At 44.7% G+C, this 26,355-nt stretch overlaps 1 protein-coding gene across 1 annotated transcript in view; it reads right to left on the minus strand.

Moving 5' to 3' along the window:
* Nucleotides 1–15,302, minus strand: part of SFMBT2 (Scm like with four mbt domains 2) — an 87,609-nt gene extending 72,307 nt beyond the window's left edge. The window contains exons 1-3 of the mRNA XM_057376634.1: nucleotides 15,146–15,302; nucleotides 10,390–10,484; nucleotides 7,481–7,721 (exon numbers count right to left, since the gene is read on the minus strand). Coding sequence (XP_057232617.1) covers nucleotides 7,481–7,721; nucleotides 10,390–10,484; nucleotides 15,146–15,251 — 442 coding nt within the window. The 5' untranslated portion in view covers nucleotides 15,252–15,302. The remainder of the gene's footprint in view (nucleotides 1–7,480; nucleotides 7,722–10,389; nucleotides 10,485–15,145) is intronic.
* Between the last annotated feature and the right edge of the window lie 11,053 nt (nucleotides 15,303–26,355).

The raw sequence follows: 26,355 nt of genomic DNA on the forward strand, positions 1-26,355 counted from the left end.
TGGCTGCCAGCCAACCTCCAGATTAAACCCATGCTCCGAGTTGGGTTAATAACACACCAGAGCAAACACTGCTGCATTATCCCCACTGTTAGCTGTAAAACTAAGCAATATTTTTTTAGMGGGTTTGCTGACTACACGGCTCAGCCCAGTACAGGAACGAGGACAGGCTGTAGTTACAGATGAGAAGTATTTTCCACCTCTAAGTCTGTAAAAATCCAGGATTTGCATTAGGGGGACAACTGCATCAGTGACACTGTCACTCCTGTAAGGATTTGCATCGATATCTAATCTAGGTGAATGCCAAATCTGATTTTTCCCAATTATCCTTGATAACTCTCTACTCTGGGGAAGGAGCCACTGCCCATGGCACKGGGTGGAATGAGATGATCAGAAAGATCCCTTCTAACCCAAACCATTCTTGGATTCCATGACCAAAAAAAGCACCCAAATACAGATGCTGGACAGGCACTTCAGGTGCACTGCAGAGTTCTGGGCAGTTTTAGTGCCCACAGTCACTGCCCACATTCCTGGCTCTCTGGTAAAGCCTGATCCTGTTTCCCTTCCTCCATTTGTTTGTGAAAATAAATAAATATAAACAGAGCACAAGCAGATGTCGTTGTCCCTGGAAACTAGGCTTGCTGGGCATGTTTCTGCTGAAACGGCTTCTTACTGGAAAATTAGGTTTTGATTAAAGTGTGTTTCTTTTCTTGCTTTTAATAAACACAGCCTACTTCACGTGCAAGCTCTGGGCTTTCTTTTTTCCACCGGAAAACTAAACAATCTTGCACGGTTCTGGTTTTCCAAATGCCTGATCCACAGCAAGGGCTGGGTTTCCCAGGCATGGGAGCATCTCGTGGGGCATCAAGGAGAAGAATCTCAGGATGAAAGCAAAGCAAACACAGAGAAAAAAACCTCCTGAGACAAAGTCCAACTCAGGCAAAAGGACAAGGAGGGACTGGCACCCACTGCTGCAGCTCAAGACCTATTTTGGGTGTTTAATCCCAAAGACAACCATCYTGACGTTTTTGAGGGGAAAAACACTGACTTTGTCCCCAAACGAAAAACACTGGTGAGTACAAAGCAGTCGCTCTGAATTAATGTTTTTGTGAAGAGGAAAAAGGAACTTTTCTAAGCCAGCTCCAGCAAATACGCAAGGAGAAACACGAAAAGTGACCCCAGCTGACGAGGTTTCACCTCAAGGAAAGCTCTGCCCTTTAACAGAACCCCAAAGCCACTGCAGAACCACTGCAGAGCAAAGGCTGGGAGTCCTGTGTGTGTTCCTAAGGGCYACTTCTACCACACTCTCCAAAACACTTCAAACAAAAACACCTCTGTTTACCCAAATACTGTTTTTTCCCCTCTATTTCCTCCATCACAGCAGTCCCAGCTAAACCCAGAGCAATGCACACCTCACATTTCCCACTCAGGAAGTGTTTCTTTGAGTTCCACAACTGAAACATCAGGATAAATAATTTACTCCCCACTCCACCGAATAAACTCAGCAGCATCTCATCCCTGCAAGGCTCTCTRCAGTTATGCCTCTAGACCTGAAAAACTGCATTAAAAGGAAAATCAAAACAGAAAATTTTGACCCCATGTCCAGCAGAGCTGAAGATGATCAAAACCCACTTCATTTGGTAAAGTCTACAACTCGAACTTCTCGCAGAGCCCAACCCACTGGCCAGGCTGTGCCACATTTACACGGTAGCTCAACAATTAATTACATTCCCAAAAGACACGTGGGGGCCTGCTACTCTCAGTTTACCCCAAAAAGGGCCTCACTTGGCAATATTAAGTCTTTTGAAAGTAACTAAAGCCAGCAGCACATGCAAAAGATTTGCAGTTTCGCACAGCAGTGAAAAGACCATTTTCCCTATSRAGACAACATTATCCTGATGCCACAYAAGCCWTGGGCTAACTCTTGAATTTGCACATCCCAGACTGAGGGATTTGAGCCACATCAGGRAAGGCAAGGAAAAACTATTGAGGGAGCTGTAATGAAAGTATATTTTTTTTCTGGGGAGCAAGTCTGCAAAAGGCTACGAAGGGCTGGGGGGAAATGCCAAGCCATGACATGCTCCAGTGACTTCCAGCTCCTGGAAACTCCCAAGATACACCACAGTCAACTGACTTGACTCCTGCTACAGCAAATTTCAGTCCCAAACCCCTTAGCTCTTCAGCCAAAGCCAGCATTTTTTCCTCCTCTCCTCCCCTTTGCCGTCATCAGGAGAGCTGAGGACAAAAAATGCTATTTTTTTATATGCTCGTTAAGTATAATCTGCTAAATGTTCTATGCCAATGCATAAAGCTGCCTACTATGCTAATAGAATATTTAATTGACATTTATTTGCTGACTAGTTATTTATGCTAACGTCACCCCTGCATAATTAATAGCCTGCTAAAGCCGACTTGAAAAGCACACATAAAACACTGCACTGGGAGTCATTTGCAGCATTTAAAATAAAGAAATCCTGCCATCTATTTACATTAGGTTAGTCTAAACTCGGTTTTGACAGAGTAATAGGATAAAGATTGGGCAGAGATTTTAAAAAACAGCCCTGTATACTGCTTTAGAAACATCCACAGTCTTTGACAGTGCAACCTGCCAAAGAAGATTTCCGAGTTTCATTTTACTTGGCTCGAGGGCCCAGTTCTTTAGCTGATGTAAAACAGCATAAGCTCAGTGAATGCCTACTTATTTTCTCCAGCCTCAAGCTCTCAGGAAGCAATATTTCAGGTGAAGGAGCTAAACCAGGGCTAGATCTGCTCTCCATATCAGCAGAAAAGCAAACTCATGTCAGGTGGATTGGTGGAGATGAGCCAACTCCTGGCAAAAATAAAAGGAGAAGTCCATCCTGCCCATCTAATCACCCTACCTGAGCTGTAATCACAGACCTGCAGGCACAGTTTAATTTTTMCTTTCTCTGGGATGAGGTTACCAAGAGAAAGATGGCTTCATTTAAGGAAACAACAATATTTATTGTGTTTTCTGCAGGGGAAGCTCTGGATGCCCTCATCCATTGTCAGAAAYATCTCTGTGGTCTGTGTTCCTCTTTCAAGACCCCATGGAAAAGCTTTGCAGCCATGAGAGACCTCCAATAATGATGCTGAAAGCCAAGTATGGGTCACACCACCACCAGTCTGAGCTGGGACCCTCCAAAAAAGCCTTCTGTGTACCTTGGAACAACACCAAATCCACAACTGCAGCACAGCAGACCATCTTCTGGCCATTCAGAACCATCATGATGTAAATGTGACACATTCAAACAGATCCACTTCTCCCCTCCTTTACATCAGTGACCTTCAAGAGCAGGATTTTGCTATGTGATAAGATTCAGGTAATATACAAAACCAAACAAACAAAAAAAAAAAAAAGCAGCAAGTTGTCATTTGAAGGCAACCCAGTTTGCTGTGGCTGAAGTTTTATCTCCCTTTTCAATCACAGCCTGCCCAGAATGTGATCCAGCATTTGGAATCACAGTGAAATTTCCTTTCTTTGCCTAGATCTGGGATAGGAGTTTATCTCACCCCYGAGAAGCACGAAAACCTGGAGCAAATAGTGACAAATTTTGGTGTTTGCCTTCACAGAAAGCCTGAGCACACAAAATGCTGTCCACATACATTTGATGATTAAACTCTATAAAGCTCAGCACTATGAAAGTTATTTCACCCTAGATGAGGTTTTTGAGCTTTAATCCTCCTTGTATTGATGCAACAGAGAAGGAAATGCTGTTTTCCCACACAGGATCAAGGTGTGATTGATCATCTTGGCCACCAAGCCCGGGCACAGCCAGCGTTCAGAGGTTTTCCCACCCGCACCAGTCCACTGCAAAATCAAAATATAGACCTGGTTCCCTCCCTGCTGTGTTTCCTTCCATCCCCAAACTCCCCATGTGCACAGCAAGCAGCCTCCAGCTCACAGAAAAGCCCTGTTTGAATTTCCATCTGTCAACAGCATCACAGCAGAGACACCAAAATTACAAATGTACACACACAACAACAACAACCCCATCGTCCGGTGGCTTTAGCTCATCCCAGGATGCATTAAAGCAGTGCCAGGAGGGACTGGGCTCTGTTGGCTCAGCTGTGAATCTGCAATCTGCACAAAAAGCCCCCGGGTGCCAATCACAGGGTGTCCCTGCTCTTTCACAATGAATAATTTAGCTGCTACACTTGTCAGGTTCTCCACGCCGCTCCTGCACCCGATGGTGGATGTGTCCGTGGACTCAACTGTCACCAGCAGAGGAAAACAGCACATGGAAAYGAGCAGGCTAAAGGAGGAGAGACACCTTTTTTTCATTTTACTAGTTAGGAAAGTTTAGTTAGGCTTAAATTTTTAGTGTTCAATGGGTAGAACATCTCCAAGGAATGAAGGATGTTCAACTGCACTTTGCTGAGGAGGAAGACAATGTTTGGGTAAGACACAGGAGGGGATAAATGTTGTCCCTGTTCCCATGCAGGCTGATAAAATGGGRAAATTCTAACTAACTGATGGGGAAAAAAAATAAAAAAAATATATATATGGAAATTCTATATATCCTGCCTTACATGGCAGGAAACAAAGCCTCCTAYACCACCACAGCCCTGCCAGTGAACTCAGAACAGGTTGTCCTTCCTCATCTGAATTACAATTGCTGAAGGGCCTTGTCAGGAGGGCTGAAAATTTCACACTCAGCTACATCAGGCAGTAGTTACCCACTGCTTACACCACAGTTAATATGCAATAAAGAAGAAATCTCTGTCCCAGGACGTGACATTAGAGCTGATCAGTGCCAAAGCTGCAGACCATAAGGACAGCTTCACACTTGCCTCAGCTAGTTCATGAATAAACATCCAATTCATTCAAATGAGTTCTATATTAACTAATTTAAATAATTTTCATTTTGCTTTGAATGGTAAACAGATCTATTCTGCCAGGATAGTTGAGTTTGCAATTCAAATTACACACCGATTTGTAATGAGAAAAATATAATTAATGGSAAAGCTTGAAGTAACTACGATTTTACTCCTTTGATTTCCTGCGGAGGAGGGGTTGGAGGTGAGGCTCACAGACACACGTGCACTCACACCATCCTGCCACCAACCAAGACATTTTATTGTCACCTCAGCTATCTGGCTGGGGCAGTCCTGATCTAGTGACTGCACCATCACGTCACAGKAGGACAGAACATGACATTTTACTCACAGGCCACACACAGGCACCATGATGCAACACTAATGTCACCCCATAAATAACAGTGAGCAGTCTGTAAATTAATCAACTTCCTTCCATTTGGATCATAAACAACAATTATTTGCCAGCTGCCCTTAAAAGCTCTGTCTGTGCCGGATTTTAAATCAAGTTCTGTTGATCTGCTGGACTGAACCAGCCCATTTTGTTGCATCTCTCTGCCATCTAATGAAATTCTTTGTCCCATCGCTCTACCATTCTTGTCTGGCATCACATTAATGAGATGAGCACCGATCAGTCCACCCTGATTCATTAAGCAGACACAGAGCACTGTCCCAGCGCTGTCATTCTGGCTGTAAAACAAGCCCATTTTGGCAAATCTGCTTTTTAACCAAAGCCTTCAGCTCCTGATTAAAATTAAAGCCTAAGGACAGATAACCAGCCCTGGCCATRCTGTTTGCATGGTCCTGCCAACAGATTCACTCATTCTAACCTGGAAAGGGGTCCAGGTAATTTAAGGCTGGTTTTTGCTTGTCCCTAAGGCTTGACAACAAAATTTAGTRTGATGATAAAGAGGTTTAAAAAAATCTACACGGAGCTGACCGAGAATATCAGTTTCTCTTCTAGCATTCCGTAAGTCCTGAAGGCTCAGATCTTCTTGGGCATTTTTGATGCCTCATTTCAAATTGGGAACCAAGCTCTTAAATGCTTAAAAAACTCTTCTAAAAAACCAACCCATGCACTTAATTCATTCTTTCTGAAATTTATATTATGATATATTCAACCAAGTTTATACACAGAGAATGGGAGTGGGGGACAAATAAACAAACAAACAAAAGCAACAGGGAAGTTGTCCAAATTTTGGACCCTGATGTACAGTAATATCATACACCAGAGAAGGGACTGGGGGACACACTGCACACTTGAAGTCACTCAAGCACAGCAATTCACACTGAGCAGCCACAATCCAAAGAGCAAATTCCAACAGATCCATGAAAAGCAGTTGCTTCCAGTTATAAGGGAGTTGTTATTTTCTATCATGACATTCAGTGAGTTCTCTTACCCTCGCTGACCCTCACATTCTGAGATTTAGTCTGCAGAACTGTACACCCTTCTGGTGATTGTAATCCACATAATAAAATGTAGTTTAAGAGGCCAATAAAATAAAATACCTCACCCCTCTCACATCAGTTTGATTTATTGGTGCTAAGCCAACAGATTTCTCAGCCATATTTAGCTTTGAGTCTTCTTCTTTTTTCGAAGCAATCAATCTTGTGTTTATTCAAAACAYATAGATCAGAACAAAATAAGTTTAGCTCAGAGTTGGGCGTTTGCAAGACAATAATGTCAGCTTTGACTCAAATACTGTGTTTACAGCTCACTTCAGGGAGAAATCAGGGAACACTTCTCCAGGAGAAATCACACATGCACTGTTTTCAATGGTCAGATGCAGCAGAAAGGAAAAGAGTAACTTCAGTGGCAGAATTCTTAAATGAGCCTTTTCTAAATGCATGCACACGCTAGAGGCTAAATACTCATCTCTTCTTCCCTTGATCCAGAATAAATGGGATATATGGCAGGAATACTTAGGAGAAACACTGACAACATAACTCTGCCTGGAGCTATGCAGTAGCAAGGATACACAGCTGCTTTGCTGATGCACATAGCCTATATGCTTTTTTTTAGTATATATATATATTTGTACTCTCATACACTGGGGATCAAATTCTATTATTAACAAACTGCTCCACATGGGCCAYTCAGGAACCTACAACACTTGCATTCAGCTTTTGTGCACCTAAGAGCTGAAAATCAGGACATACCCTCATCAATAACAACCAAATTTTGCTATCTTCAATCACCTGGACCTGCCACTGGGATTAAGAGCTGCCAGAATGTGGCAGTGGAAGGTTTTAAACTTTCAGGGCAAAACAATTCCGAGTGCAAAAAGTCAATTTCTGATTTTGGTTACACCCAAACTGATCTTGCTTATTTTAGTTTCTTCTCACTCTTGTATTTCACCCCTCCATTCTACAAGAACAGGATGGTTTTCWCCCCAAAGTGAAAATCGCAGCATTACAGCTCAGCAGTAAGAAGACAGCTCCCTATGAAGTGCCTTCTGTCATTATCAACTAGGGCAAAAGTGCCTTTTCTGGAGGCTGACTGGCAAACTGAACCACCCAGTGACCCATGGGGACCAGCTGAGCATCACCCATCACCAGCTGAGCACCCAGAGCGCCCATCCCAAACCAACCAGCAACCCKGGCATTAACCCACAGCCCAACCCCAACAAAAACAGGCAGAACTCACCATCTGGAGGCATCAGGACCTTGTTGTTCTGCGTGCACCAGCCCACGGGGTGCAGGTCTGCTGTCATCACRTCACACCAGAAGTCTGCCCTGCGGTCGTCCCCGTAGCCGCAGTAGCGGAGCAGCAGSAGCTGCCCGCAGGTGGTGATGATGGTAGCCACCCAGTACGTGTCTGGATTGCTCTTGTTGGCCACTTCTAATTTCATCCCTGGCTGGAAACTGCTTTGAAGGCTGATTTCAACCTTACAGAATGAGAAAGGCACGGTGTTACTTTTCGTTCTTCGCGGGAAGAATGTCATTTCCTGCTTGCCCTGGGATGGACACGAGCTGATTGTGCTTCTTGACCCAACCATCTCCCTCAGGATCTGTCTGGGCAGCTCCATTCCTGCTTCTCTGGCACATATCCCATCGTGCAAGCTCAACATCTTCCAAAGAGGAGCAGGGACTTCAGGATTACCAAACCTAGGAGAGGACTGGCACCCACCTTCACCCTCTAAATCTCACTAATGCCCAGGAGACAGCCAGCATAACTCAAATRGAATTTCATTTCACAGGACATATGCAAGGCAGAAGGTCAGGCATGAAGCACCTCTAGGAGTCAAGCCCAACTACAATAAATAATTATTCCCATAAGCATCAAGGCCTCGATGTACCAGGCAAGCCAAGGAGAAAAATTTCACTGAAATCATCCTCAGCAGCTCAAGCCTCAACCAATTTCCCCTCCCAGMACTCTGGTAACTGAGGTATGACCTWTCACTGAAAGAAGTGAACTGCCTGAGTCACTGTCCTGCCCTCTGATGGAAATGTCACATCATTTATYTCTGGATGACACAGGTAACTTGCCTTAGGACACTGGAGATGCCAGGGCATCTCTTTTGGGACACTGCTGATGAACACCAGGGMTTGCTGCAGCATAACCTGTGTTCCAAGGAGCAGTGGGATTATTGCAGCTGTTGCTGATAAAGGAGAGGTGGATCCCAGTTCATTGTGAAGCCTTCACAAAACCATCCAAAATGTAACCTCTCACTCCCCATGAGATGGTTAARGACAGGTTCTTACAGGTTTAGTGGAACCTTATCTGCTACTAGGACCAGAGGGATTATAAATCTGGGTAAGCCTGYCTCTGATTAATTTCTCATTTAAATGGCAGGTTAAAATGACTCTTTTACTCAGAAAGATAAATGTAACACGGTCTGCCTGGTCAGCTGAGGATTTCACAGACATGGGGATGCCAAGCTGCTGAGAAAACACTCCTCTGGCACATGAGCAGTAATCCTCACACATCCAACTCCAGCTCCTGAGCCCAAGGCTGCCCAGCCAAACCCATTTCCCATTTGCAGGTGGCAGCAACCCATGTGCCTTTCCCTGTATGGATTCCAGCAGAATCACTGCCCAGAGCCACAGAACAGCTGAGAGGCACCTCTGGAGATGCTCTGAGGCTGAAGGTGGTCTGTGACATTCACTGACTTACTCAGTGCTAAGACAGGACCTTACTGATGCTCTGAGTCCCGAGAAATAACCCAGGGTACAGCCTGGCCCCTGTCCCAGTACAAACTGGACCTCCTGGCCTCTCTCCCAGTATAAACTGGACCTCCTGGCCTCTCTCCCAGTACAAACTGGACCTCCTGGCCTCTCTCCCAGTATAAACTGGACCTCCTGGCTTCTGTCCCAGTATAAACTGGACCTCCTCCCAGTACAGACTGGCAGCTCCAGCTCCAAGCACCTGAGCCTGATGACTGCAGAGAGCAATTCATTTGTAGGTTTTCTCCTTGCACTCACTGTAAACCAACACAGTGCTCTGGAGGCAAAGGAACTTGTGGCTGGAAATCACACCCAGAGCAGAATCAGGCAGATATTATATAATCTTCTGACAGCTTTCAGGTTCCTAGCCAGATTTTTAAGGGCCAARTTTTAGATTGTGAAGCAGAGTCCCCAAGGACTGTTCCCAGCACCAATGTGTCCCTCAGTGACAGTCCCAGCACTAAGGAGTTGTGAGACACTGCAGTCAGCAGGATGAGCTGAGCATCTCCTCACAACTGAAGACATCCTTAAGGGCTTCATGAAGCACAAAACTTTCTMCTGTGGGCCTGGAGCAGAAATCTGGGGCAGGATGATCTCTCCAGACAGCTGCTGGATAAAGAATTAACTCTGCAATAAACACTGCCCTGTAATTCTCCAGTACAGAGAATTATGCTCCTTCACCCTRCAATACTCCACATTTTAAATGAAAGCAGAACAGGGAATGGAKGACTGGACTAAATTTTCAAATCTAGGTAAGAGAGGATTTTCATCCCTGCAGCTCCTAAACCCTACAGAACAAGCAACAAAATTACTTGGAGACAAAGGAGGTYGGACCAGATAAATACAGAGGTCCCTTCAAATGCTGACACAGACCTGTCACCACSACAGCTGCCTGTGTGCTCCACATTCACCCAGGAAAAGCACCACCCGCCCCAGCCCCTGCTTCCCACACTTCTGGGACAGCAGAGATGGTTCCCAATGGGCCACAGTGGATTCAGCATTGGAGGGACCCTTCTGGTCAGTAAATCATGAATTTATAAGGAGTTTTGGAGGGGTAAGATACACCTCTGCAGGCTGGCATGGAGAACAGGGAATGTAAGAGGGGAAAACAGGTGAAAAGAAAGTGCATTTTAGGCAAAAGGAGAGCAGCACAAACCATCAAAAATGGAACATTTGAACCAAAGGCAGAGGATCAGGGAGCGGCACAGAGCTCCAAGCTGTGACTGCAAACACCCCAAGCACACCCAACACCAGCTTGGGGGTTATTCCCACTCAGGCTGTCACATCCCTGTGTGGAGGGATGATTTCACCCCAAAATGGTCCWGTCAGCCCCTGAAAACCAGAAGAGGGACGTGCACAGCACCCAGGAGGCTCAGAGGAAGCACGTACGTGTTTGAAGGARGTGTGGGGAGCAGCGCTGGCTCCTGTTTCCTCCAGGAACTCGTCCCAGTTGAAGTCTGCGTCCTCAATGCTGGAGCCCTCATCTGCTCAAAAGCAATAAAAAAAAATAAAAAAATAAAAAAATGAGAGAAAGAAAAGCAGCCTAAAACACAGCCAAAGAAGGCAAAAGTTGTGTCAAAGAGTTCAGGGTGAGAATAGCAACCAGTGTAAACATCAACAGAAGGGAAAACAGAAAGCTTGCTTCAAGGATCTGTGTTTTGACCAGCTCTTACTGTGCTTTCAGCAGACTCTGGGGCTTTAGCAGCCAACACTGAGACCAGAAATGACTCTGCTTCCRTGGCAGAGGGGGAACAAAAGCTGTCATACACTGCAACAGGCACTTGTGCTCTTTTATTTTGCATCTGATGGCTCTCTGGCTGCCGGGGAGGAGGCTGCCTGCTCACTGTCACTAAGGAGCAATGTCCCTGTGTCCCCAGAGTGGCTCAGCCAGCGCAGCTCATCACAGCAGTGCCCCAGGGATCAATCAGAAGATGCTTCTGTTGGCTGAGCTGTGCCAGACCAAACACCCCAACCCTTGGGGTGAGGGAGACCCATTCTCACTCCTGCCACCCTTTTACTCCTACCTCAGCTTTGCTGCACCCACAAACCTCAGACAAACCCCCCATGCCTCCCCGTTCCCCCAAAAGCACAGCTGCYTTCCCCARATCCCCCAGCACACCTCATTAGACYYCTAYTGCYTTCTTGCTCCCTCCTCCCCTTCASATTTGGGGCTCTGCACCCTCTCTGCCCTATCCACACCACTGCCCCACACAATCCCTCCCCAAAGGAAGGAYTTGACATGACCACTCTTCCTTTTTTTTCTTTATAACCACACCAAGCASAGCCAAAGCCCCAAACCATCACCAGAACGCACACAGCAATAATTAAAAATAAATCTTCTTTCACTTACAGAAAATCAGCCAAATCTGATTGTTTTCATTTTGTTCCCAAGCAATCTCGCAAGCCCAGTTTCATCCCCAGAGCAAAAATATTTACAGTCCAGCAATGAGCTCTTTGCAATAAGCATTTATCAGGCAAACTCTGCGAGACCCTTTACCTGCCCGAACATTCATCAGCGTGGTCATGATGTAATTAAAGTGACTCATGACAAACTGAATTAAGAACCCTCCCCAGACAGTTTTATGAAGAAAAAGGCAGGGTTAATTTATTGCAATTATTGCTACAGGTCTCCAGTTTCCAGGACCAGAAAATTATGTTGWGCAAGGGTAATCTCTCATTATTAAAAGGGGAAGACACAGTTTTTATTTGCTGCCTGTGGCACCAGACCCACGTAGGTGAGGAGAAAAAAAGGGATCAGAAGAGCTGGTGGAGGGTAAAGATCTGTCTGGGAGTTTAAAGCTGAGCTGTCAACACTGTTAAACAYTTGCAGATTGCTGCATCAAGTCTGACTCCTTGTCCTAAAATCAAATAATCTGCTTAAACATGGAGATGCAAATCAACATTTACTCCAGTGATAAAGAGGATATCAGGTGACTCTCCAACTCAGCAAGAAACAACCCAACTCCATGATTAGAACCCAAAAATAGACAAATTCAATGCAGAATAAAGAACAGACTTTGTTTTGATTTTTGCAATCACTGCAAAAATCTTCGGGCACAGAAGCTGGCTCTACTTGAGGTATCTGACCCAGAATGAGGGGTTTGTTCAACCCTGACTGAATGATAAGGCACAACTTAAGCACAAGATTGGAGCTCGAGGGAAAAATTCTGTATCATGCAGGCAGGCAATTTGGATGAGCAGGGATATTTTTCAGGATATTTTTCAGCCTTCATGCTTGCAACCCTGCAGAGTTAATGTTATAGAGAAGGGCTGGGTGCAGAGATTTCAAAGGCTGAGCCTCCAAAACCAAGTATGTTTGTCCATGAGTAGAAGGGCAGATATGATAATGCATCCCAGGCTTAAAATACGCTTAAGCAAATTCTTACCCTGAGCACAACCAACCTCCAGCCACCAAAAGGCAAAAGCACCCGACATGAAAAGCTTAAAATGCATCATCCCCTCGGCCTCAGTGCTCCATCTGTGTCTGTGGGGTTGGGATGGGCTGGTCCAACAACCCCAAGGGCATCTCCACCCCAGGACATGGACAGGACACTTGGAACAGGCTGCCCAGGGCAGTGGTGGAGTCACTAAAGGATGTGCAGATGTGGCACTTGGGGACACAGATTAGTGGTGGCCTTGGCAGTTCTAGTGGAATGGCTGGGATCTTAGAGGTGTTTCCCAACCCAAATAATTCTGTGATTCTGTGACTGCCAGGTCAGCCCTGGGCTCTCCTCTCCTGCTCAGACAYTTCCATTCCAGAACACAAGCCACTTCCCTCAGCTCAGGATGCTCTCTGGGTACTCTCAGCTTTTATTCCTGTTTTTGCTCTGATCTCCCATGTGAGTCAAGGCAAWTGTCTCCTCCAGGACGTTGTCTCCCTTTCTCCAGCATTCCTCATCAGTCTTACAGGAAGGATTCATTCCACAAAGCAGTGGGAGTACAGGTTTTTAGTCAGTTCAGTAAATAATCTTCAGYCCTTGCAAGGAGCAATGTCTCCAGGGGGGTCAAAGCCTTCCCCAAAAAGTTTTTTTTAATAAATATAAATAGATGCCAGTTATGGATGCATCAAGTCCTGCTGTGCTTCATAACCTGATTAACCCTGACCTACCCTGGCACAGGCCAGCACAGACACTCTCTGCCACCCAGCAAAACTCACAGCAGCACCTGTTTCATAAAATATCACCCAGATCTCTCCTTTCTAARCCCAAATAAAGAGGCTTCAAGGCCTGGAGGTGAGGCAGAGTGAGAGCCGCAGCCTTCCCTCCCTGTCAGCTCATTCCTCTCTGACACATCACCAGCCTGGCTCCTCTGCCATGTTTTATCTGCAGACTTTATCAGGAAATTACTTTTACAAGGTCTGTAAAAATAACGTCAGAGTACTCATTTATCACAGCATCACTGGTTTATTTTTGCTTCATTTCATCACAACGGATTTTGAARGGACTGTATGTTTCCAGAATGGTTTTTTTAATGGATTTTGTTCTCTGCTGGAGTTCTGGCAGGGGGGCATCCTGAGCAGACACAGCATGGCACAGGGATGGGACCAGCCCAAAAAGGAGCCAACWCCACAGGACTGCACACAAATCTCCTCATCCATCAGCAAAGCCCAACTGCTGAGGAGCACAGGACACCCTGAAAGGTGATAAATCTGCCATTAAACCCATTTTACATATCAGCTCCCTTTCCAATTATTGGCACTTAGGTCCAGAGCCTTTCCCTAATGAAAGAGTCAAGGCTGGCTGGTTTACAATACGGTGATGTATAAACAAGCCCAGGATGGCAAATAAAATCAACAAGTCATTATCTGTGAGCCTCTCAATGGCTTTAAAGTGCTCATGCATTGACACCATAAAAATGCAACTGTTCCAGCTGTTAACAGCCCCCTGGGATGTTTGGCTGTGGAAAATAAAGGGGATAAAAAATCCAAATCCCATTGCTCCAGAAACACAGGTTTTTTTTGGTTTGTTTTTTTTTTCCCAGGCTTTACTGCAGGAGAAAGTATTTAAGGCAAATTGCTTAGACATCTTATTTAGAGCACCAAAATACACCTACATGACTTTTGGAGTAAATAGAGCACTGAAATGCTCACACTCCAGGTGTGGGGAAAGGGAGACACACAAACACCTGATCAACCACAAACCCCTGGCATGGCCTTGGGAGAGTTATCAAAATCCTCATACCCACAGAAATTCAGACATTGCAGGACAGTTCTTCTCATTCCCAAACCAATGCCAAGGGTTGGCCAACTGAAGCTCATCTTAGAAATTTCCATCTCTCTCCCACAGATAAAAATAAATCCTGGGGTGACTGGGTCAGCCCAGATGTGTCCACTCTGGAAAATCCAAGGATTYGGTGTCCAAGGAAATAGGAAAATCACTGAGCCGCTACAAGAAGAAGCTAAAAGCTGGGTGGCCAAATTTCTGACATGCTGAAGGAGAAGTGGGGAAAAGCTGGTGTAAAMAGGATCTCATATTTTGGCACCAAAAAGAAGGTCAGGTCTAGCCACAATGGACTTCTTCACCATCTCCTGTTGGGGGCAGATGTGGGAAGTTAAAGCACCTAATTCCATCAGAAAATCACCAGAATGGAGAATCTACTTTTGTGTTTCTACCACAGAATGCTCAAATTTAGCACAGCAAATCCTCACCCTCAAGAGCCCATCCCACAGAATTACAAAGCACCCAGTCATGAGCACAAGAGTAACACATGACCAGCTCTCCTGTGGCTGCTCTAGAGTTTGTGAAGACCCCTCACCTGAAACACTCCAAAAAACAGCGAAGGAAATAAGGAAGAAAAGAAAACAAAGCAGAAATGCTGTAATTTCAAAATGTTCATTTCGTCTAACCACAAAACTTAACAGAATAAAAAACGGTGGGGAAGATGGGAGAACACAATATTAAGCCTTCAGAAAGGTTTCACATGGCTTTCTGTTTAAATTTAAATAACCAGCTGATACACATATTGCCAAAGAGATCCAGCAAAAGGAAAGTTTCCCATCAATCATCACAAGACACAGGCAAATCCTCAAAGACTCAAAAAAGGCCTTGGAGCTGTGCAACCATTCCCAGCTCCTYCCAGGCTCCCAGCTCTGCCTGTAGRAGCTGTGACARTGACAAAGGACTCGGGGGGATGGAGGGGAGCCCACCTGAATCAAACTGCTCCCCATCACCGTTGGCYGGGCTGGGATCCTTCTCCGGGGAGAGGCTCTGGGTGTCTCTCATGCTGGCAATGAAAGATGCCCTCGTCTCCATGGCTCAGAGGAAAAGGCTCTGCCTTCCTAATTCATCCTGCAGCAACGAGGACAAGCTAAAAGAAAAGTTAAAAAAAAGCAATGAGTGCTTTGTTCCACCTACAAACCCATTCCCACACCCTTTCCCAATGGTTTTCATGTCATCCCATYTTGGTGCAGTTGGAATCAAAGAYCTCAGAGRTCTTTTCCAGCCTAAATAATCCCATAACTCTCTGATGGTAACCCTTCCATCCTGCTCTYGTGTCCAAGCTGGAGCTGGAAGTGAATGAAAGCCACAATAAAGGACCTTAGTGGCAATAACAGCATAAAGCAACAATAATGACAACAGAGAAAATAACTGGGTAATAAACAGCATCCACAGGCTTCACTTCTCAAAGTTCCCTTCAGCTCCCAATGCCACCAACATAGAGAGAAGGACCAGCCCATAGGGCAGCACGAGGCACACTAAAAAAATGCAAAAACTAAAAAAATTTTTAAAAATTAAAAAAAAACAAACAAACAAAAAAAAAAMAMAMAAAAAAAACCCATAAAAACAACAACAAAAAAAAAGGCAAGAAACGTCAACCCCATCATCCTCCAGCAAGTCCAGCCCWTAATGGGTAACACTGTGTGAGATRTAYCTCACTCYATAAATACTCWAACTTCCAAAGGGGAGATTTGTGATAATGAAACAGAGGAAACACTGAAGTGAAAATACCAATGWGAGAAAGACCGGAGTAACTCCAGAAAATAAAACTGAGCATGCAAAATGCAGATATCCTCATGAAACAGTGCTGGCTGCAACTGTTTATTGAATGAGGACTGACCTAAGGTAACTGTACCAGTTTTAACRTGCAGCGTAGCAAATACTAACTCATTTTAAATTGGGTTATGCTGGCAAGGGAGATTCTTCTGCAAGGAACRACCATAGTAAATTCAAAGTGGAATAAAAACACACAGAAATGAAAAATTATTATGACAAAGGGCATCCAGGCTGACCAGATCTTGCCTCAGACATCAGACTAAATGAGAACTGTATTTYCAGCCACAGTGAGCCACCAGGCATGCAATACCCCCAGATACACCTTCAGGAGTAGATTAAAAACAAATCCAAAGTGAGCTTTTCTGCAAAACTCTGAGATGCCRATGAATTACGAGATGTCAAAGGACGACTGAAAAAGAGAAACCAGGAGCTGGGGTTATGGGCACAGAGGGAAGCATATCCACACAAGATATGCTAAAGCAAAGACAGGCAGTAGGGAAGGTGTGTGTCCAGAATATCTGATGGGGAGGAATGGTCCTGCTTGTTAGAGGAGCCTCCAAATCCTGTGTGACASAGAGGACTGTGCCCAATGCTCGGAAAGAAGTGTGACTAAAAGGAGGAAAGAAGTTTACTGCCAGAGGCCAGGCAAAGCAGGATGTAATAAGATTGTAAAAATATATGGGATTTTTTCAACTTTTACTACTCTGGAGGCATATTCTAGAAGACTAGATATGATGGTTATAAAATAAAAAGGAGGAGAGTGTTCTGCCATGGATTTCTCACTGCCAGTTTTTCAGGCTGCTCCAATGGCAATTTGTAAGAAAAAAATGGATATGTTTGAGCACTTAGAGTAGAACTGAAAAAGATGAAGAGCATCTTGAGTGTCTGATATCCATTAGCTGGGCCATGGTGAGACTGTCTGCTGGAGCAATCACAGCTGCAATTAAAACCAGAAAAAAACACGTGTATTTCACAAAAACATCACCAGTGGAGGCAAATAACCAAGGCCCAACAGAAGGCTGCACAGGCAAAGCTAGAAATTTGTGCTCCCCACCCCAAAGGAATCTGCTAATGCAAGAAAAGAGAAAAAAAATTAAAATTAAGATCATAAACCAGCTCAGAGCAATGTGGCTGTGGATCTCTTCAYAAAGTGCTCAGCAGACTTTAAGCACTCCACAAACACAACCCTTTTCCAGTGCCATGGCCACTGCAGCACTTCATCTTTATTCTTTGTTGACATGAGACTTGSTAATGAATTAAGTGTATTATAGACTCCGAGTACTCTGAGTGCAGCTAACCTCAGAATATACACATCACTCATCCCCAGTGTATATTAAGTTTCAATTAACCATGAAACTAGGAGCAATCAGTTTACTGAAAGTCAAAAAAAAAAAAAATCCCACTCCTCCTTTGGTAGAGAACACTTCCGTAAATATCATTAATAATAAATTAGTTAAGTATCAGGATTTTACATCAGGTTTGTTAAATGTGAGAGGAGGGGAGATGCCAGCTGAAGCTAAACCTTGGGTGGATGTGGCTGTTTTCATTTTTTCCTGGGACCAGACAATGATGGAAGGTCTACCAAAAAAAAATTTCAAAGAATGGAGAGAAACAGATCAATTTAAACACAACAAATCCATCATCTTAAAGAGAGCTCAGGGGTAACAATATAAATACCAAGAAGAAACATAATCCTCTTGCTATTGCAGTTAAATCTCATGATGCTTCTAGATGCTGATAAAACAAAGTTATGAGCTGACAAAAAGCTGAAGGTGCCCAATCAGACAACTACAGTATTTGCTTTTTCATGCACAGYCAAGTCCCAAATCTGCCACTAGACCAGGGAATTTCCCATCAGAAATGGAAAATGGTTGGGCAAAGCAGCAGGAACCTGCTCAAGGTGTCTGCAACACAACTCCTATCCATCCTCAGTAGCCCCATCTGGGGTTGGGTTTGAGCCCACTTCAGTCAAAAGGGGGAAAAGCAGAATCTCTGAGGCATATTCAGCAACATTATCAACATTCTGGGGGTTTTAAACTCTATTTTACTGTCTTTTTTGCTTAAGCTATGGAAAACTTCCTGTTTTTAAAATGTCATGTCAAGAGCATTCACATCCCAATAAATTGGACCTATGAGATTCCATAGCTTATTTATGGGAAGAGACTTCTTATTTTGGGAATAACTAGTTTATAAGTTAGGGTAGGAGAGCACTTCAGTATTTTCCCAACACCACGTGAGAACAAGACAAAAAACTCTTATGCAAACAACAGCTCCAAAAATAGCTCTGAGCTTTAGTGTTGATATAACTAACTAGCAAAGAAAGCTGACACAGGGTATTAATTTTTCACTTCTTATTAATTGCTGCTAATTAACACTTCAAACAGAGTCCCCAGCCGTACTGTTAACAGTAGCACAGTGGCTGGACTGCAATCAGCAGCATCACACGAGCAGCACAYACCACTGTACTCCAATTCCTCTGTCAGTGTAAAATCCACTGGAAACCAAACCAAGGACCACAAGCCACACTGGGAACAACAGCAACAGCACCCAAAGAGGCTCCAGGTGACATTACAGCAGGAAAATCCTCTGAAATGCGTTTGAAAGAGCGGGGAGGGGGGAAATTCCCTGGTTTCAGATCCCTTGCCCATTGTTTCTGCACAGCAGTGGTTCACAGTGATCAGATTCTTCCCCCCACGCAGCTCGCACTCCCTTGGTATTTAATTCAGATCCAGGCTCCTAACTCACAGGCAGGAAAAGCCAGGCAATAGAATGAAGAATTTCTTTTATTTCCTTCTTCCCACGGCTGTCAGTCTCAGCCCTGCTTTCCTCTCTGCCGTGCTGCCTTGTCATCTGTATCAATACTGGCTCTTTTTACAAGCACTTTTTACAGCATTGGCTTCCTCGCACCCTTTACCTCTCCTCTACTCCATCCTGGGTTTTCTTCCTTTGGAATAATCCCCTGAAGGGAGAGGTGCCTTACCCACACACAAATCCAGCAGCCCTAGGGCTCTTCCCTGAAGTTATTCCTGAAAAAGTTACTTTCTCCTTCTAAAGCTCACTTGGTTAATTGGTATTGACACCCAAATCACAAAAAGATGCTGCATCCTTTGAAACCTCTKRCCTGGAYAGTGAAACAGGTGTGCCAGCATAAKGCTGAGTCCTGAACAGTGGAGAARKAAATTYCACTGCTWTCCCAGMGATCTGGGATTGATTTTGGCCCCTCCAAAATCCAGCAACAGATTCTGACTGGAGGTGGTTCCACCTCTGAGCCAGGTGACACTTGAGAGTGGCAGCAGGGCTGCGGTGTCAGAGAATCACTGAATGTCCTGAGCTGGAAAGGATSCACCAGAATCATCAAAGTTCAATTCCTGGCCTTATATGAGACAACCTCAACAATCCCACCCTGTGCCTGGAGCATTGGCCAAACACTTCTTGAGTTGTCAGGCTTGGTGCAGTGACCACTGCCATGGGGAGCCTGTTCCAGCACCCCACAACCCCCTGGGTGAAGAACCTTTCCCAAATATCCAGCCTAAAGCAAGCCAAAAAAAATCCTATTCAAAGGATGACTTAAATGGTCCAAGTCAGACACCTGAAATTCAGATGAGATTAAAAACCTTCAGGGAGTTCTTGTTCTTGCACAGCACCCGCTGAGATTTTAAATATCCAAATTTCCCAGCAGACAAGCAGGATCATGGAGTCACAGAATGATTTGGRTTGGAAGGGGCCACAAAGATCACCTGGTTYCCAGTCCCCTGCCATGGGGAGGACACYTTCCACTATCCCAGGTGAAGGGAGATGCTCAGATGCTCTGTGGTGCTGGTCCTGCTCATGGAACAGGCTGAATGGGCACTCATCCCTGTGGGATTTGATCCAGGATGTGCTGCTAGTGGCAGCCTGCCACAACATTTACATCCCTGAGCATCTGCACAATGCAATGCAGGCTCATTCAAAAGGGCTATTGAACACATCAAGTAACAGTTCTACCTCCCAGAAAAAGGCTCTGTCTCTCCTCTCAGACAAAGTACCAGTTGGAAACCTTTTAAGGACCTTTTCTTCCAAATTCCTGTGAGGGTTTTTTATTATTTATTTGAGAGCTTCCCTYGCCAAATGTTTTCACTTATATCAAGTGACAATTTCTCTTTCATATTGAAGACCCCACAGGATTTTAATAAGGGAAATTTACTGCTTTGAACAGCTCCGTGTTGTACTCTGGGGTGGAAGAAACAAATCCCATGTACTCTGGAGAACTAGGAATGTTCACAATATTCAAATACATAAAAAACAGCTGAATGGGGAAAGAATATAATCTGTTTTCCATATTCTTGGTGGATTAAAGAAAGCAGTTTAAACTTAAAAGAGAGGGGAGATTTGATTTGGGCATGAGAAAAAATCACTAATAATGAATCTGGTAAAGAAGTGAGCCAGACTGTGCAAAGACACAGAGCTCTGCTTTTTGGAGGAGTAAGGAAGCTGATCTGTCCAGAAACAGATCTTGGTAGAGTTAATCCTGCCCTGGAGTATGGGATGGTCTGTCCAAGGCCCCCTCCAGACCYCCTCAGGGCTCACCTTTCTGCTCTCAAAATCAACATTTGTGCAACAGCAGAAACAAATGAGCAAGCCTGGAGGGAAAACAAACAAAACCAGGAAATTAGGGAACCACCAGAGCAGGGATGGTCTGAATWGTCCACCTCAAAGTCAAAGAAGGACAGGAACCAAGCTCCTCTGAAAKCAAGTGGTGGAGAAGGGATTATAGAAGGTGGTGGCTGCCCCATAAATCAGCTGGTCCTTGCTCTCCTCTCTTCCTGCACTGAGTGCCAAAAGCTTCACACTTTGGACAGCAGCAGAGACAAACCTGTTTCACAAAGTAATTTGCTCATCCTRCCTGGCACGGGCTCCCAGGATACACACAGAGATAAATGGCAGTAAGATAAGATAGAAGGAAGTAAAATAAACCTAATTAGAGACCCTTAACTTGTTCACAGCAAAAAGACCTGCAGTATTAAGAAAAGAGAGACAGATGACCCATGTTAAGTACCCAACATATACCAAATACTGGAAATATGGCATATTTAAGAATGGACCTTTAAAGCTCTCCGCTGAACAAGGACCATGAGGAAGATTGAGGCAATGTCTTCAATGCCCTTATAACAGGAGAAGGAAGTGCAAGGAAGAAGCACAGCAACAACACCTGCAACACTCTTCATTTTCTCCAACCTCTGTGTTTGACACTGAGCTGAAACCAGAAAGCCTTTGAGAAAGGTAACTTGAAAACATAGAGCTGCTTGATCATCCTAACACATCCCACCTCGTTAGATGATGTGAAATCACACAACAGAGTGGTTTGGGCTGGAAGGGACCTTAAAGATCATCGAGTTCCAACCCCCATAATCTGATGGTTATCACCTCCAAACACCAACCACATGGACCAAATTAWTCACTCAGACCCCCTGAGTGGGACCAATCAGCCCAGTGACAGAAGTCACCCAGCAGGAAACACAAAACACTGTTTTCATGGGCATAATTTAGAGCCCAATTCAGAAGTCCCCCATCAACCAAACTCCCATTGTCCAGGGCAATCAGTTCCGCCTTCCACGCCTTTGCAGCAGGCAGAGCCATTTCCAAAAAAAAAAAAAAAAATACAAGATGCAAACCAGAATCCAGGAAACATCTGCCATCTGGTTCCAACACTTTTTAGGAAAAATGACATTTTAGATCTTGGCACTATTTGGTTCATTTAAACAGCACAGCTGATCAGCACTTGGGCTTAGTTCTACTTGCACTTACACCCCTGTCAGTGCTTTACATCCAGAAACAGCTTCACTGACTGGCAGGATCTGCCAAAAAAAAAGGAAAATTTTCTAAAAATCCAGCCCTCACAGCCATCTCCAGCCACCCCGTGGTACAACAGCAGGAAGAGGAGGACCCTTCCCTTTACCAAGCACATGTGAAGGCAGCCAGCAGACCCCTGCCAAGRTCTATCCAGAACCAAATTACACAAGACATTTTAACTCAGAGTCCCACAAGTCACATTTACAGGGCTAATTCCACCCAATTTCTCCCAGAAAAAAACAAACAGGATTCCTTCTCATGTCAACATGAGAATTGCTGCAAAACATCCAGGTTTAATGCCCCACCATCACCCCAACAAAGCATTTTGAAGTCTGATCTCACATATGCTCTGAGCTCCCACACTCAAAACACCTTCCTAGAACCAGTTAATTTTAGCTTTATCCTGAATTTTCTTTAAAGGTGTATTTTTAACACACCTAGGAAAGGATTTCTTTCTACCCCCAAGTCTCCATAAGGCACTTATGACCCTTTAGACTTTGAGGATCCTCAGCCTGTGGCTGTCCTGCCTAATCTCCTACACTGCAAGGTCAAGTATAATGTCACTTTTCTTGGATTTCAGCAGAGGAGATTCCACTTCCTTGCCAAGCAAATAAATGCAAGACTTCCTAATAACTTATATTCCAACTGGAATTTACATTGGAACTTATAATCCTTTACTCAGGAAAAGAGGGGTCCTTTGCACAAGCCACCCAGTGATGATGAGTATTAGTCACGAAAGCAGGAATTGGGAGTAAAAATAGCAAGGATTCTGCACATACCTTTTTTTAAGCCTCACACCTACTCAGAACTGATCTCTGGGTCAGCTGTCAAGAACTGCTTGGTTTTGGGTTTTTTTCTTCCTCTTTCTATTGCTATTTAATTTTAGAGCAACACTTCTGATTCATAAAAATGGGAGTAACTGCGAACACATTTTCCAAATCAGCCTTCACMAGAATGCTTTGTTGAGGTCTTACAAAAGGCCAATCTCAAAATAAACTTTTTTCAGGAGTTTTTTAAATGTCARTGACGAAGTCTTCGCTCTTATTTCTGTTCTTCCTTATTTTGCAACTCGAACRTTTTTAACCACTGTAGGAGTCACACCCCAAGACACAGAAAATGAAGGAAAGAGAAATCTGCTGGAAACAAAAACCCTGTAGGATGGATCTGACAGGTTTCATCAGGGCCTGTCATGCAAAGATCAACAGTTTCAAATGATGAGTTTTGAATATGGACAAGGTACCATCATCTACTCTCTAATCCTAAATAAAACCCTGTTCCAAAGGACCAGATGTTACAATGATTTAACAAATTCATATTTGCAGGTGACATTACTATTACCAACAGCATTTCATTTTCAGCACTGAGGACCCTGTGGCACCAACTGATATACTCTACACCAATATTCATAGTAATAAAATACTTCTGACACCTTCAGGTCATCTAAAACGTGGACCCTGTGATCACCACATAGATTTTTGTCAGTGAGAACTCAGAAACACACCTCTGGCTCCTCTGATTCAAGCTGTGGCTCCTTGTCACAAGTCTGGAAGTTTTCCACAACTCCTTGACTTTGTCACTTGGACACTGTCAGGCAGCAGCCACCACCACCCTTGTGACCCTCCTCAAACGCTCTCCATACCTCTGCTCACCCCTCAYCAACMCAAATTTAACCAASAAGAAGTCCTTGAAGACTCACARAAACAMAGAATGGTTTGGRTTGRAAAAKACCTTAAAGATCATCTCATTCCACCCSTGCCATRGGCAGGGACACCTTCCACTRTCCYARKATGCTCCAAGCCCCATCCAGCCTGGCCTTGGACATTTCCAGGGATCCAGGGGCAGCCAAAGCTTCTCTGGGCATCCTGTGCCAGTGCCTCACCACCCTCACAGCCAAGAATTTCTTCCCAATATCTGCTGGAGAAACAAGATGTCACTGTCTCTACCATGTCCTGTCCTAACACCACATCCTTTCACTGATGCTCCTACCAGAGCAGCATCCCATGGCTCTGAAAGGCCAGAAACAGTGTCCCAAAATACCTGTGTCCTGTTTCATGGGCCACCAGCTCTGCACAGCACAAGCCAGGAGTGGTGGAAAAGCATCCCCAGTCTAAAATGTTGGCAGTTATGGCATTCACCCTATTTCGAGGAACACCTCCATAAAGTTTTAATAAATGCTTCATTAAAACATCAGCTGTCTGTCCAGCCAGCCAATTATCACTCATAATCACAGCTACAGAACGATATACTGTCTTCTGCAGATGTTCTTACATCTGTGCAAAACACTCTCYCCACCTCTGCCACATGTTACATCTGTTGAATATTTGCAAATGTTTTCTCAATATAGAAATGAAATTACACTGTCTTGCTTATAATGTATTTACTGTCCCACTACCCTGTGCACCCCTTAAAAATCATTAAAAAGGTATTTCCTTGCTGTTTACAAGGTACCAGTCTCTTGATAGCTCCCTGCTGCATTTATTTAAATGGCTTTTAGATTTTCACTTAGTAACAGATTACACCGAGCCTCCATCTTATCGCAGGAGTTATTAGGACCTAATCCTTTATAAGAACTGAAGTTATTAGACTTGTGAGGATATTTTCTTCCATTTCATAAATAATCTGTAGGAGAGAGGAATTTACAAAAAAAAAAAAAAAAAACCCAGGAGGAAAAAAAGCAACTTGCATCCCTGCTCACCCAAGCAACAGCGCCAACCCCAGAGAAAGAACCTGCCTCACCTGCTCTTACTTTGCTGCCAGCAAAGGAAATCAAATTTGTTTTCACCTAAAGGCTTCTAGGGAGGGAAAACAAATTGCACTAAATCCTGGCCAGCACCCTTTTTTGCCACTGCAAGAAGAAACTCCTGGGAGAAGGTTTGCCCCAGGTTCAGAGGGATCTCCAAATCTTTGTGACTTTCTCAAATTGCCTCCATCTCCATGTCCCTGTCATACAGCCACGTGAAGCTCAGACACCACCTCACTCTGCTACACCACTTTCTTCCACAGAGCATCAGGGGCACAAATGGATTTCAGAAGCTGTCCTGTCCAAGGGACAGCAAAGTTTGGGATGGAGAGATGCACGTGGGGCAGAGGGGGGAGATACCTTCCCCTTCTGAAATGGTTCCCTCCCTTCCCACCCCAAAAAAAAACCCCACTCACTGACACCACTCCACTGCAGCTTTTGGATTTTGCCACCCAAGTCCCACCACAGTTTGACAGCTGCCTTCCAAGCCTCTCTGCTTATAACTAGCACCATTTTCTGCTATTTTGATAAGAAATCACAATTTCACCCCCATCTTCTCCTCTCCCCTCTGCCCATGACCATATCCTTTGATCTGAGTTTGCTGGATCCCTGAGCCAGCTTGGTCCTGGCAAGGGCTGGAGAAAGGAGGGCAGATGGATCAGAGCCCTTTTGGAAAGGGAAACCTCACCCTGGCATGACAAGGTGTGCAAACAGCATCACCACAGCTCAYGCTAAATAAAAAATCAGAGTGAGATTCTGGGGAGCATCTCCAAGAGGCAGAGGGAAAGGAGCAGCAGATGAGCTCTTCAGCCACTCCTGGATTCTCCCTGGCTCCTCCACCCACACCCAGGCACTGACAGCCTGCGATGCTGGAGCATCCCATTGCCTCCTACACAAAAAACACCTTCAAAATCCTTCAAAACACAGATGTGTTCAAAAAACTAAGTATCTCACAACCACGGTGAAACAGCTCCATAACAACAGCAGCAGCAAAGTGCTCCCTGCACGGAAAACAGGGAACTTTTCCCTGTCTCCGAGGCAGCCTCATTCCTCCACTCCCCTGGAAAATTCATTTGGAAAAGGCAGCCGGGGAGGGCACAAACAACTCCCGGAGAASTCTCCACAAACTCCTTCTCTTGCTTTGCAAAAGCTGCGATTCATCTCCGTCACTGAGGTGTTTTTAGGATCTCTCTGCAAAAGTGATTCAGGTTGCACTGCCCGAGTCGCTTGTTTGCCACCCAAATTCCCGTGCGGCGCAATTCAAGAGCRCTTTTGCTAAACAAAAACATGCAAAAAGCAAAAAAGCAACACCCCAGACATCTCTAGCTGACTGCGCCCAGGAAGCTTTGACAGCTCCAACAGGACATCTCATCCCACGACACGTCTACTGCAAATGCAAAATAAATCAGCGCTCTGTCTGCCGGCGCGTTTTTATTCATTTTCTCTTTTTTTTTTTTTCTTCCTCATGGCACGCCTGCATTTTCGGCATTCAAAAGCAACTCCGCATGTCCCTTCCCAGCACACAGAAATGCCCCGGTACTTTTCCCAGCGCGAAGTCCKGCGAGGGGAGGACCCCAAATTTCGGCTCCCATCCTCATCCCTCCGCACGGAATTCACCAGCGCACCTCTCCRAGCAACAAAAGAGAGTTGAGCCAAATGCGTGGCACCCCCGCCTTCCCTTCTTTTCCTCCCCTCAAAATGTTTGTTTTCAGTTTTTAAAAACACCTTAACCCGCCATGTTGAACAAGCTTTATAAATATTCATTTACCGCAGTTCGGGAGCGCTACGGGAAAA

The sequence above is a fragment of the Malurus melanocephalus genome, unplaced genomic scaffold (assembly GCF_030028575.1).
Source record: "Malurus melanocephalus ecotype Western Australia unplaced genomic scaffold, MMel_1.1 scaffold_286, whole genome shotgun sequence".
Taxonomy (NCBI): domain Eukaryota; kingdom Metazoa; phylum Chordata; class Aves; order Passeriformes; family Maluridae; genus Malurus; species Malurus melanocephalus.